We start from the raw sequence: 12,500 nt of genomic DNA on the forward strand, positions 1-12,500 counted from the left end.
AACTTGAATAAATTTCCGCCGAACCTGGGATCGAACTCACGCTGACAGCGGCCAACTGAATACAAATCCAGCGCGCTACCAACTGAGCTATATCCCCGCCCTTACAGCAGTTCACACACCCACACACACACACACACACATACACGCACGCACGCACGCACACACACACACACCCACACACACACACACGACACACACAGTTAAGCAGACATACATGTGCGTTTACATGCATGCCGGCAATGATGCAAGTATACACATTTGTTCACACACACACACACACACACACACACACACACACACTGACACCCACACACACACACACACACACACACACACACACACACACACACACAGCATGAGATCATTACTTACTCCTCAATGTACAGTACACCGACACTGAATCTCTGAGAAGATGTTAACTTTGGCACTGGCACTCACAGATAGTTCATCATTTTTCTGCTGCCTCAGCCTATATCTCAATACACTAAGTTCACCTGACAATTACACTATACCTTTGTAACCACACAAGGAACCCAGCCAGTAGCCACGTTGTGCTGAACACAGAAAACAACGATAGGGGAGGGGGGGGGGGAGGAGGAGGAAGAGAATGGGTGTACATTGACGGTATGAGTGGGGTGGGTGCAGATGGGGGAGGTGTTTGTGCCAGAAGGCGGTATCTGATACAGGCACGAAGAAGAGCGATGCTCCTTTTCTGCAGCACCCATGCTTTGAAGTGGAGGCATCACGTCCTGGCTGCTAATGGCACATGGCTGCATTCCTCAGTCTACACTGCAGACTGTAGGGCTGTCTGCTCCCTCTGCTACAAGATGAGGGGAGGGGGGGGGGGGGGGGGGGGAGGGTTATGGCCTAAAATAGGTGTTGCTGCAGTTGTAGAAATTAATGGTCCCAGTCTGCTTCTCTGGGCTTGTGGGAATGTATGATACAAATGAAATGCAATCGAAGAATGGCGTCTAGGTTCTGATGAACTTTGTCACAACCCTTTGTTTCATGTTTATGTTTTATCTGTTTTAATGTAGGAGAGTTTAGGCTTATATTCCATGGGTGCATGTATTCTGTAAACAGGTACCACTCTCCCTACTACAAGGACCAGCAAAGGGAACAACCAAAAGTTGTCCTCATAGACAGGTGGTCGTTATTGAAAGGGGAATTATATAGGAAATAACCTCGTTGACTTTCTCTGGGGTGGTCGTAATGATGGCCAGACGGTCAATACCAATGACAATTCTTTATTTAACGAGGGCAATAGAGTGAGCAGTGATCTGCTTTTCCATACATCTGGCCCTCGCCCTAAAGAGGGACTAATTAAAAAAAAAGGAAAAAAAGCGATTGCTAAATTTTAACAGATAACTGAAGCAAGAACACATTATGTATACACGAACATAAAATGCACTGTATTGAGGGAAAATACCTCAAGACTGGGTGATCGCTGAGGCACTGAGATTCGACTGTAGATGATTGTGTGTGGTCAATTCTCGTAGCAAACAGTGTCAGTGAACACACACGACAACCGTTAATCAATCCGGCCCACGCCGCGCAATCAATCAGGTTCCCGCACAGTCAAGTGCACAGACTGCGGACTGCAGCAATGTGTGCACCAGGGAGTGTTTACGTCAGTCTAGCCATGTGCTGCCATGTGGTGCCAGCATAAACCTACCTGTCACTATGCCAAGCCTTACCCCCATCTCTGCCGTGCATACTGCACTGACTACAGTGAAACCCCTCCCCCTTCTTAACAAACCCCATTCCTGTTTTAAGACTCCGTATTCCTGTTTTAAGACTCCGTATTCCTGTTTTAAGTTACCCCATTCCTGTTTTAAGACTCCGTATTCCTGTTTTAAGACTCCGTATTCCTGTTTTAAGTTACCCCATTCCAACACCCCATCACTGTTTTGAGACACCCCATTCCTATTTTAAGACACCCTATTCCTGTTTTAAGACACCCCATTCCTATTTTAAGACACCCTATTCCTGTTTTAAGACACCCCATCACTGTTTTAAGACACCCCATTCCTGTTTGAAGACACCACATCCCTGTTTTAAGACGCCCCATCACTGTTTTAAGACACCCCATCACTGTTTTAAGACACCCCATCACTGTTTTAAGACGTCCCATCACTGTTTTAAGACGCCCCATCCCTGTTTTAAGACACCCCATCCCTGTTTTAAGACACCCCATCCCTGTTTTAACCTTTGCCGTGCTTCCTGGGTTCACCTGTACCCAGAGACACACTAAAATCATTGTAACTCTGGAACCATTAAAGGTATCGTTTTGAAATTTTAAGTATCTCTCACACACCTAATTTGCTCTCTGTCTGCAAATTTTTAGTGTGTACATGACAAAACATCAGAATTAATTGATTATGATAATTTACATAAACACTACCGATGGCGCGGGTTCACACATACCCATACTTTTAAAGAGTAGTAGTGATTGTAACTATCCCTCTGCCGACGGCGCGGGTTCTGCTACACCCATAATTACCAAAGCGGCGGAACAGTGTCTGTCTGCCTGTTTGTCTCCAAGAGACTGTCTGTCTCTCTGTTTGTCTGTCCGTATCTCTCTGTCTGTATGTCTGTTGTCAGTTGCTCTGTCTGTCTGTCTATCCGTCTATCTGACTGTCTGTCTATCTGACTGTCTGTCTCTGTCTCTCTCTCTCTCTCTGTCTGTCTCTCTCTCTGTCTGTCTCTCTCTCTGTCTCTCTCTCTTAGTCTCTCTCTCTGTCTCTCTCTCTCTTAGTCTCTCTCTCTGTCTCTCTTTCTTAGTCTCTCTCTCTTTCTTAGTCTCTTTCTCTCTCTTTCTTAGTCTCTCTCTCTCTTAGTCTCTCTCTCTCTCTCTTTCTTAGTCTCTCTCTCTCTCTTTTTTTTTAGTCTCTCTCTCTCTTTCTTAGTCTCTCTCTCTCTTTTTTAGTCTCTCTCTTTCTTAGTTTCTCTCTCTCTCTCTCTTAGTCTCTCTCTCTCTTTCTTAGTCTCTCTCTCTCTCTTAGTCTCTCTCTCTTTCTTAGTCTCTCTTTCTCTCTCTCTTTCTTAGTCGCTCTCTCTCTCTCTTTCTTAGTCTCTCTCTCTTTTTTAGTCTCCCTCTCTCTCTTTCTTAGTCTCTCTCTCTCTCTCTCTCTTTCTTAGTCTCTCTCTCTCTTTCTTAGTCTCTCTCTCTCTCTCTAGCTCTTTCTTAGTCTCTCTCTCTCTCTCTCTTAGTCTCTCTCTCTCTCTTTCTTAGTCTCTCTCTCTCTCTCTCTCTCTTTCTTAGTCTCTCTCTCTCTTTCTTAGTCTCTCTCTCTCTCTTTCTTAGTCTCTCTCTCTCTTTCTTAGTCTCTCTCTCTCTCTCTTTCTTAGTCTCTCTCTCTCTCTTTCTTAGTCTCTCTCTCTCTCTTTCTTAGTCTCTCTCTCTCTTTCTTAGTCTCTCTCTCTCTCTTGCTTAGTCTCTCTCTCTCTCTTAGTCTCTCTCTCTTTCTTAGTCTCTCTCTCTCTCTCTCTTAGTCTCTCTCTCTTTCTTAGTCTCTCTTTCTCTCTCTTAGTCTCTCTCTCTCTCTCTCTCTTTCTTAGTCTCTCTCTCTCTTTTTTAGTCTCTCTCTCTCTCTTTCTTAGTCTCTCTCTCTCTCTCTTTATTAGTCTCTCTCTCTCTCTCTTAGTCTCTCTCTCTTTCTTAGTCTCTCTCTCTCTCTCTCTCTCTTAGTGTCTCTCTCTTTCTTAGTCTCTCTTTCTCTCTTAGTCTCTCTCTCTCTCTTTCTTAGTCTCTCTCTCTTTTTTAGTCTCTCTCTCTCTCTCTTTCTTAGTCTCTCTCTCTCTCTCTCTTTCTTAGTCTCTCCCTCTCTCTCTTTCTTAGTCTCTCTCTCTCTCTCTTTCTTAGTCTCTCTCTCTCTCTCTTTCTTAGTCTCTCTCTCTCTTTCTTTGTCTCTCTCTCTCTCTTTCTTAGTCTCTCTCTCTTTCTTAGTCTCTCTCTCTCTTTCTTAGTCTCTCTCTTTTTCTTAGTCTCTCTCTCTCTCTTTCTTAGTCTCTCTCTCTCTTTCTTAGTCTCTCTCTCTCTTTCTTAGTCTCTCTCTCTCTTTCTTAGTCTCTCTCTCTCTCTTTATTTGTCTCTATCTCTCTCTTTATTTGTCTCTCTTTCTCTATCTTTCTTAGTCTCTCTCTCTCTCTTTCTTAGTCTCTCTCTCTCTCTTTCTTAGTCTCTCTCTCTCTTTCTTAGTCTCTCTCTCTCTCTTTCTTAGTCTCTCTCTCTTTCTTAGTCTCTCTCTCTCTCTTTCTTAGTCTCTCTCTCTTTCTTAGTCTCTCTCTCTCTCTCTTTCTTAGTCTCCCTCTCTCTTTCTTAGTCTCTCTCTCTCTCTTTCTTAGTCTCTCACTCTCTTTCTTAGACTCTCTCTCTCTCTTTCTTAGTCTCTCTCTCTCTCTCTTTCTTAGTCTCTCTCTCTTTCTTAGTCTCTCTCTCTCTCTCTTTCTTAGTCTCTCTCTCTCTCTTTCTTAGTCTCTCTCTCTCTCTCTCTCTTTCTTAGTCTCTCAGTCTCTCTCATCAGTCTCTCCCTCCCCCTCTCCCTCCCCTGCAAGAGGTCGGTGAAGGGAGAAACTCGATGCAACCACTGAAGTAGCGCTGTGGGTTTCCCTGAACCCACCCCGTCGTTAGAGAAATAAACGATAAAAACCCTCTTTCAAATGTATGGGTTCAGACAAACCCGCATCGTCGTTAGAGGAATAAACGGTAAAAACCCTCTTTCAAATGTATGGGTTCAGACAAACCCGCATCGTCGGGAGTGTGTAGTCAAAAGCGGCATCCGGCAAAGGTTAAGACGCCCCATCACTGTTTTAAGACACCCCATCCCTGTTTTAAGACACCCCATCACTGTTTTAAGACACCCTATTCCTGTTTTAAGACGCCCCATCCCTGTTTTAAGACACCCCATCACTGTTTTAAGACACCCCATCACTGTTTTAAGACACCCCATCACTGTTTTAAGACACCCCATCCCTGTTTTAAGACACACCATCACTGTTTTAAGACACCCCATCACTGTTTTAAGACACCCCATCACTGTTTTAAGACACCCCATCACTGTTTTAAGACACCCCATCACTGTTTTAAGACACCCCATCACTGTTTTAAGACGCCCCATCCCTGTTTTAAGACACCCCATCACTGTTTTAAGACACCCCATCACTGTTTTAAGACACCCCATCCCTGTTTTAAGACACCCCATCACTGTTTTAAGACACCCCATCCTTTTTTTAAGACCCTCGCCCCTGATTATAGACCTTGCTTGGGGGGGATTTCTCTCCCTTACCTCTATAAATGTGCCTCAATTCTAAGGCTGACTCACTCGGCACTTGGCACTGATCTAAAAATATAGATCAGTGGCCACTTGGCCATCAAAGGGAACTAATTTCCTTTATGGTTCTGGCTTTATCTGTCAGTTTCTGTATTCAAGGTGCTACTGGGTCATGTTGACATTTGGCAGTTTGCACAAACATTTTTTATATTTTTGTTATAGTCAATTTAAGTCAATTGAGTGTGAAAAAAAGGAGAAATCTTTCATATTGTGAACATCATCAGTTTGTTACTTTGGTATGACCCCCTTTTCTCAACCTCTTAACCCCACTTTCTGTGAACAGAAAACTCTGTCAAGATAGCATTTCTTAACTGATTGGCCTCAAATTTGATGTGAATGTGGATATGTCGATGCTGAATCCTGGTGCCAAATTCCAGACAAATCGCTTCATGATCGTCGGAGCTATGATCGAAAGAAAGCAAGCGCGACTGTTTAATGGCTGAGCCAATGAGTCGCTGCGACCCAAGCACAGAGACATAGTCCGGAGTGGAACAGTGGTTAGAGCGTTAATTTAGCCGCCTTTATGAATAAAGCGGCTATTAGGTTTCACTGTGTCTGTTTGGATGTTTGTTCGTTGTCCCACGACAGTTTAGACTTGTATCTCTGGTACTCTGGGGTCAACTGAGCTCAAACTTGGTGAGTAGCTTGCAATTGTGGGGTCTAGGTTTGCATCACCCGCTGGCGGACGGGGTTCGACTTCCAGTCTGGGCGATACATATATTTTGTCCTTATTCATCATAATGTACCGCTCTCTAGTGTCCACTTGGCACCTGTGTGATTATAGTATGTGCTTTGCGTGTTTTTGGATTTGTCTTATGTGTCGGTGTGTTCGGCTTTTTATGTCCTATTTGTGGCGGTCTTACACGAAGGGTTCTGCTGTAAATAAGACGTGTGTGTACAGCAGAACCCCCATTTTAAGACCCACCGATGTAAGTTTATTTCCCTGTTTTCTCAGATTTTCTGTTCATCACCTCTGCAAATGTTCCCCCATGTTGAGACTTTTGTTGGTCTGAAAAGACGGTTCCATCGTATATAAAAGTACCTCTTTTTAAAAACCGGATTTACTCATAATTGTTGCTGTCTTAAACGGAGGCTTCCGCTGTAAAGAGCGTGTGTGCACGTCTCTCAACTCTTGATTATATAGCCTAACGACCATTTAGAACATCTTCACACGTTTAGCGGGGTCACGCGGTGCGCTGAAACAGAGAGTCTGCTATCTCTTCCTCCCCTCTCCCAACCCAGCTTCGAAATGGTCCATAGGATATATGACTAACGTGTATTGTTGTGTGACGCAGGGCGGACGGAATCGCGCCCAACTTTGTGCAGAAGCCCGTGACAAGACAGGAGAACAACGGCCAGAAGCTGCTCTTCGAGTGCCTGCTGACTGCAGACCCAGCACCCGCCATCACCTGGTTCAAAGACAACGCTGGCATCGCGCCTGGAGGTAAGGGGTCAGACAGTACAACCTGTCTACAACGACTGACCACCCAAGGGACCTAACCAAACTGGCCCTTTTAGACGGGTGGTCGTTATGGAAAGATGAAATATATAATAATAATAATAATAATACATAATATATTTAGAGTACCTGTATTCCTGCTTAAAGCGCTGTACAATCAATTAGGGGAAACACATACATACAGTACAACATTGTTTACAGTGAACCCATACAATGAATAGGACTATAAACACATCGGGGTTTCTTTGGGGCGGTCGTAATGGGAAGGTGTTCGTTATCAAGAGGTGGTCGCAAGGGCAGGTTCGACCATAGCAGTATATTGTATTTTTTGGGAAAATATGCACTGTATGAAGTTGTGTGAAAAGAAAAGCGGGGAACACGGGGAGGGGGGAGGGGTGGAGATAGGGGGTATATATTGTGTAGTATGGATAGGGGTATTTATCCCATGACCTGCCTCTTTGTCTCTGTTAGCTGTAGAGGGGATTATTCTGGATTACCCATCACAACCATATGAATTATCCATCACAACCGAGTCTCGATCTCACCTGTCATTGGTCATTGTCTTTGATTTCAGAGTACATTTGAATAATTTAGAGGTCATCTACATATTTATCGTTAACTCGGGGACTATTTTTTTTCAGCAAAACGATTGAGATATTCTGCGGTATAAAAGTCGAACTGACGTATGGCTAACGATCTACAAACATTATCATTGAAGAAATAAAGAAAACAACAAAGAATGTACATAATCTGTTTGGGTGAATAGAGCTGAGTGAAGATTATGAGTTGTCCGACGCTGTGAGACTGAGAGAGAGAGACAGAGAGCACAGCGACAGAGACACACAGTGATTCAAAGGCGCACAACTCTGGTAAAGTTGTCGTAACGAGGTACGCTTCATGGGCAACCGCTTAGATCAATCCCGAGAACATCCTGATTCAAAATCTTGAGCGACAAAATAAAACTTACACTAAAACAGTATGCTTATAGTTTTGTTCATTTGTTATCGCTTTTAGAGCATTGATTGCTAAATATGGTTCAATAGAACAAGGCTGTCTCATCAGTCGTCTGCTACAGATCTGTCGTCTGCTGCAGGATCTGTCGTTTGCTATACATGTAGTATATTCGGCTCAAGTTGACCAGCATGGAAATTGCCATTTTCAAAGTTGGTGATACTGTTAGAATAAAAGGTGGCGAAGAAGGTCGGATCTTGGACATACAGAGACCACTAGGCTACATGCGTTGCCGCATACAAACAACTTGACTCGCCAGTGGTGCGCCGTTTTCCCCCAGACAGATACCTAATGGCCTAAAACAACGACAGACATCAAAGTTCGGCTCACCTAAATCAGTAAGTGACGATTGAAGAAGTAGGTAATCCAAATTTGAACACTGAAGCACAAAGGCTCGAATAAGCACAAACTCAGCAATCATCTTCATCGCTTGTAAAATCAGACACGCGGTCTTTCGAATCCTGAACTCAGGTCAAAAATTAGTTACTTCCCTTCGGGTATCATTTTCTCCCGTCGCTAGCTGTGAAGCGAAGATTATCAGAATGCGGTCTTTCGCAGTTTTGACGAATGCCAGCTCGGGTAACCGACTGAAACAGGCCGGTAACTGCACAGTATCAAATGCATTCAACGGCACAATCCTGGAAACGAAAAGACAAAAGTGGACTAGTTTCGCACATGAATATCATGACACGATTTTCGGTGGCAGAAGGTTTGATGAGCAGTAAACAGGCACTCGCAGAGTTTGTGTCAAAAAGTTCGTTTTTTTTATGAAAACGTCGGAGTAATGGGATAAAAAGCTTACACACCTCGTCCTGAATATCGTGCATATTTTCCCTCGGGTCGATTTACAGGTATTACCTCGCCAGAGGCTCGGTAATACCTGAAAATCGACCCTAGGGAAAATATGCACGATATTCAGAACTCGGAGTGTGTAACCTATATATATTGTGTAGTATGCTGGCTTTGAAATCAAATCATCGACGTCAGCGCGTGTTGGGAATTAATTTCCCAAAGTCAACTGTGTGAGACTCCCCCTTGGTTTACAAACACCCCCACAGCGTGCACACATGCACACGATACAGATCCCAAGTTTACTGCTCAAGGCTTAGTGTTATGATATTACGTCATTTTGTGATGACGTCATGTGGTCGTCATATGGCGCGAAAGTGAGAGTCACGTGATCGCGCACCACGGTTGGCAGTCGCCATCTTTTTGTTCAGTTCTGGAGTTAGTTCATGATGTTAAGCTTGCAAGAGTTAAATAAATATACGTACGTTAACGTCTTGGGAGTCATTGTGAGTGAACTTAACACAAACACTTAGAAAACATGTACCCACGCATGCAGATCAAATGGATAGCGTCGTAGCCTACATGAAGAATGAAGCAACCTGAATTTCCACAAAGAAAACCTCACAGAACTATATAATTGTAATTACTTTATGTTACCTTACTAGGAAGAGCAAGACGAAAACCTTTGCACACACTTATTAGTCTCATGGGTGCTGTTGAAATTCAGAGATGACAATAAGTTCATTGAATTAGATTGTGTGTGTGCGTTTGTCTGTGTGACCGTGTGTGTATATACGCGCGCATTAGCGCTCCGTTTGCTATGACATGTGTATTACTAAAGGATCCAGTGCACGCGTTGTTTTTCAGGTCGCTACGCAGTACGAACAGAGCCCCGCGACAACAAAAGCTACTTCCTAGTCCTCGAAATCAACGGCGTCAACGCCCAAGATGCCGGCAACTACAAGGTCACGGCCAAGAACGCGCTTGGCGAAAGCAACGCAACCATCAGGCTTAATTTTGACAGTGAGTGCTTTTTCCTCTCTTGCCTAGGCTTTCTTGGGAACCTAAATTCATAGGCCATCCTACCTGCGTTTTGAATTTGTAAGTCAATAAATGTACATATTTGTGGGGGGTATTTGGTAAAGAATTCGCCTTGTTCAAAATGAGCATGATTACTGTGATTCTCCTTGTTCCAAACGAGCAGCGCAAGACTGCGAATTAATTGCCAGCTTTGTTGCAGAAGGTTGCAAGCTGAATACGTTTCAGTTATGTCTCTGACTGCCATTTGTGCAGTCTTGTTTTGTCTCTTTTGCAAAAAAAGCTTTTGTTTGTCAATGTCAATGACAGCTGTTTGTTTTGAGCAACTTGTACTGTTTGACCTAGCTTCATGAAAACCAATGATACAGTGCGTCTCACAGGATGCAGATATGCTTGGTATGCAAAGAGATTGATTGATATGCAAATCAATTTATTCAACCAACCAACCATCGACTCTAGCCACGGGTGATCTTGAAGATCATGATCATGACTATTGGTTTAAGCTGGATGGTGAGGGTGAACGTTGGTGTGGGGTTTTGATTTAGTCTTTACTTGCTTTTTGTTTAGTCAGTTACAATGTTATATTATTGTTCAATATTATTTTGCGTGTAAGTGTTACATTTTGTGTTCCAACTTTCTGTCAGCTACCTGCTTGTTTTCGTTGAAAAAGTTTAGCTTTTTATATCTTTAATGCTTCACTATTATTTTATGCTCAACTAGTCTTTATTTGTCAGCTTTTACGTTCAGATTATTGTGAACATTTGTGTTTGGATATTGTTCTCAATGGTTTACATTGTATTTGGTTCAAGTACTAATTTTGATTTTAACCAGTGTCCCTATGTTGTTGTACAGATAGTTGTTGATGTGTAGAATAGAACTGTTTACAAGTGCAGTGACTGTTGAATACTGACAAAATAATAATAATAATTAAAAACAAATCAGCACCTAAAGAACGTACAACGACTGCCAAGCTGGATATTAGCAGAACCCCTTTGTAGCCAAGAAGCAGGAAAACGCAATCGCAAAAAGACCAAACAATACTGGACTCACGTGTTTAACGAAGACGATACGAATAACACAGCACGTCTTCGTTCAATACGTTAGTACAGTATTTTGTGTCTTTTTGTTTCTCGCTCACACGCGCAGTCACCATAGTTCTGCTTTCGTCACAATCTAAAGCGTCAAAGAGGGAGAAAGCAACAAATAAAGAAAGATAGTAATTCATCCTCCTCATCCTCCCCCCCCCCCCTTCTGCACCTTTCGCTTGTCCAGCATCAGAAGCCAATCAGGTCAAGGGAGCTCGGCCCGTGTTCTTGCAAAAGCCGGCCATTCGCCAAGAAGGGGACAAAATCGTGCTGGAGTGTAAGCTCACGGCCGACCCCAAGCCGACGGTTAGCTGGAGTTTGAACAACAAGCCCATTTCGTTCGGGCCGGACAGTCGCCTCACCCCTAAGCTCTGGTCCGAGGGCTCCAGCCACACCCTCACGCTGGAGATCGCTAAGGTTGCTATGGGCGACGCGGGGGAGTACCGAGCGCACGCCAAGAACGACCTCGGCGAGGCCACCGCTACCATCACGCTCAACTTCGAAGGTGAGGGTCACCGTCAAGGTCATGCGCTGTCCAAGGTCAAAGCTACTGCGTCATACGTATACTCTCACCTACCTCCTTCCCTCCGACGCCCAACCGTTATCCCTCCTGCTCCCCAGGCAAACCATCCGACCGTGCGTCCTACGTATATCCTCCCCCCACCTCTTCCTTCCGTCGCCCAACCGTTACCCCTACTGCTCCCCAGGCAAAACCTCCAACCGTTCGAGCATTTTCCTTTGGAGAGTGAAGTGTAAAACAGGGTATCTTTCCATGAGCTAAAATTAGCTAAGAGAGACTCCCCTCTTCCCTGAATAACCGTCCTTAGATGGATAAGGCCAAAAGAAAAATTGTCTGTTTCTGGTCACCCGACCGACCCTAAATTTTGGCGCCGACCCTAAACTTGTTTTTTCCAAACTCCAAATTTTTTTTTTTTGGTGGTAAAGGACAGGGTGAGAAAATGAACAACAAAAACGTGTGAAAACGAAAGTCCGCTGACGATTTGTAAATGTGTTGAGTGTCTTGTCTCTATGTATAGTGAATCCAGTCTCTTTGCGCGATTTTTAAAGTTAGTTTTATTGGTCTACATTTGGGGTAAAAAAAAAAAATTAAAAAAAAAATAAAAAAATCCCGACCTACCGACCCTATTTTTTTTAGCTATGTTACCAGAAACAGACAAATTCTTTTTTTGGCCTAACATCAAAGAGAAGAATCTTGTCCAACGTACGAACTAATACTAGAGAGTGAAAGACTTTGATCTTCCCCGTTTAACAATAACAGTTTCCCTGTATTACTTTGTACCCAAACTGCCTTACCCTAATTTGACTGAGGTATCCAAAATAATTGCTCCGACAGATTCTAACCTACTGATCGAGCTACTGATAGTGAACAACAGCATCCTGTCTACCTTCTACAAGATCCCCGTTTGACTATTCCTGTTTTCCTGCGTGCAGCAGATGTAGAGAAAGGCAACTGATCTTTGATCGAAACGCACGCACGCACGCACGCTTGCGCGCGCACACACGAACAGACACACATACGCACACACACACACACACACACACACACACACACACACGGCACACACAAACACACACACCAATAACGAAACCAAGTCAAACACTTGTTTCTCCTCTAACAAGTATCTTTCTTATTCTTACTAAAGAGGACGAGAAGCATTCTCAAAACTCCTCCTGTCTAAATTGAAGAATGTAATAGTGATTGAACGGGTCCCCTAAATTCCAGTCGCCAAGCAATGCCGCTAAAGAACAACACAAGTCCTATTG

At 43.7% G+C, this 12,500-nt stretch overlaps 1 protein-coding gene across 13 annotated transcripts in view; it reads left to right on the plus strand.

Moving 5' to 3' along the window:
• LOC138971784 (twitchin-like) overlaps window positions 1-12,500 on the plus strand; it is a 307,593-nt gene that overhangs the window by 124,255 nt on the left and 170,838 nt on the right. For 11 of the 13 annotated variants that reach the window (XM_070344585.1, XM_070344586.1, XM_070344584.1 and 8 more), the window contains exons 4-6: window positions 6,629-6,777; window positions 9,460-9,615; window positions 10,903-11,220. In XM_070344585.1, the coding sequence (XP_070200686.1) occupies window positions 6,629-6,777; window positions 9,460-9,615; window positions 10,903-11,220 (623 nt within the window). Of the gene's footprint in view, window positions 1-6,628; window positions 6,778-9,459; window positions 9,616-10,089; window positions 10,141-10,902; window positions 11,221-12,500 lie in introns of all 13 variants that reach the window. The other 2 variants (XM_070344594.1, XM_070344595.1) reach the window with 2 other exon arrangements.

The sequence above is a fragment of the Littorina saxatilis genome, linkage group LG7 (assembly GCF_037325665.1).
Source record: "Littorina saxatilis isolate snail1 linkage group LG7, US_GU_Lsax_2.0, whole genome shotgun sequence".
Lineage (NCBI taxonomy): Eukaryota > Metazoa > Mollusca > Gastropoda > Littorinimorpha > Littorinidae > Littorina > Littorina saxatilis.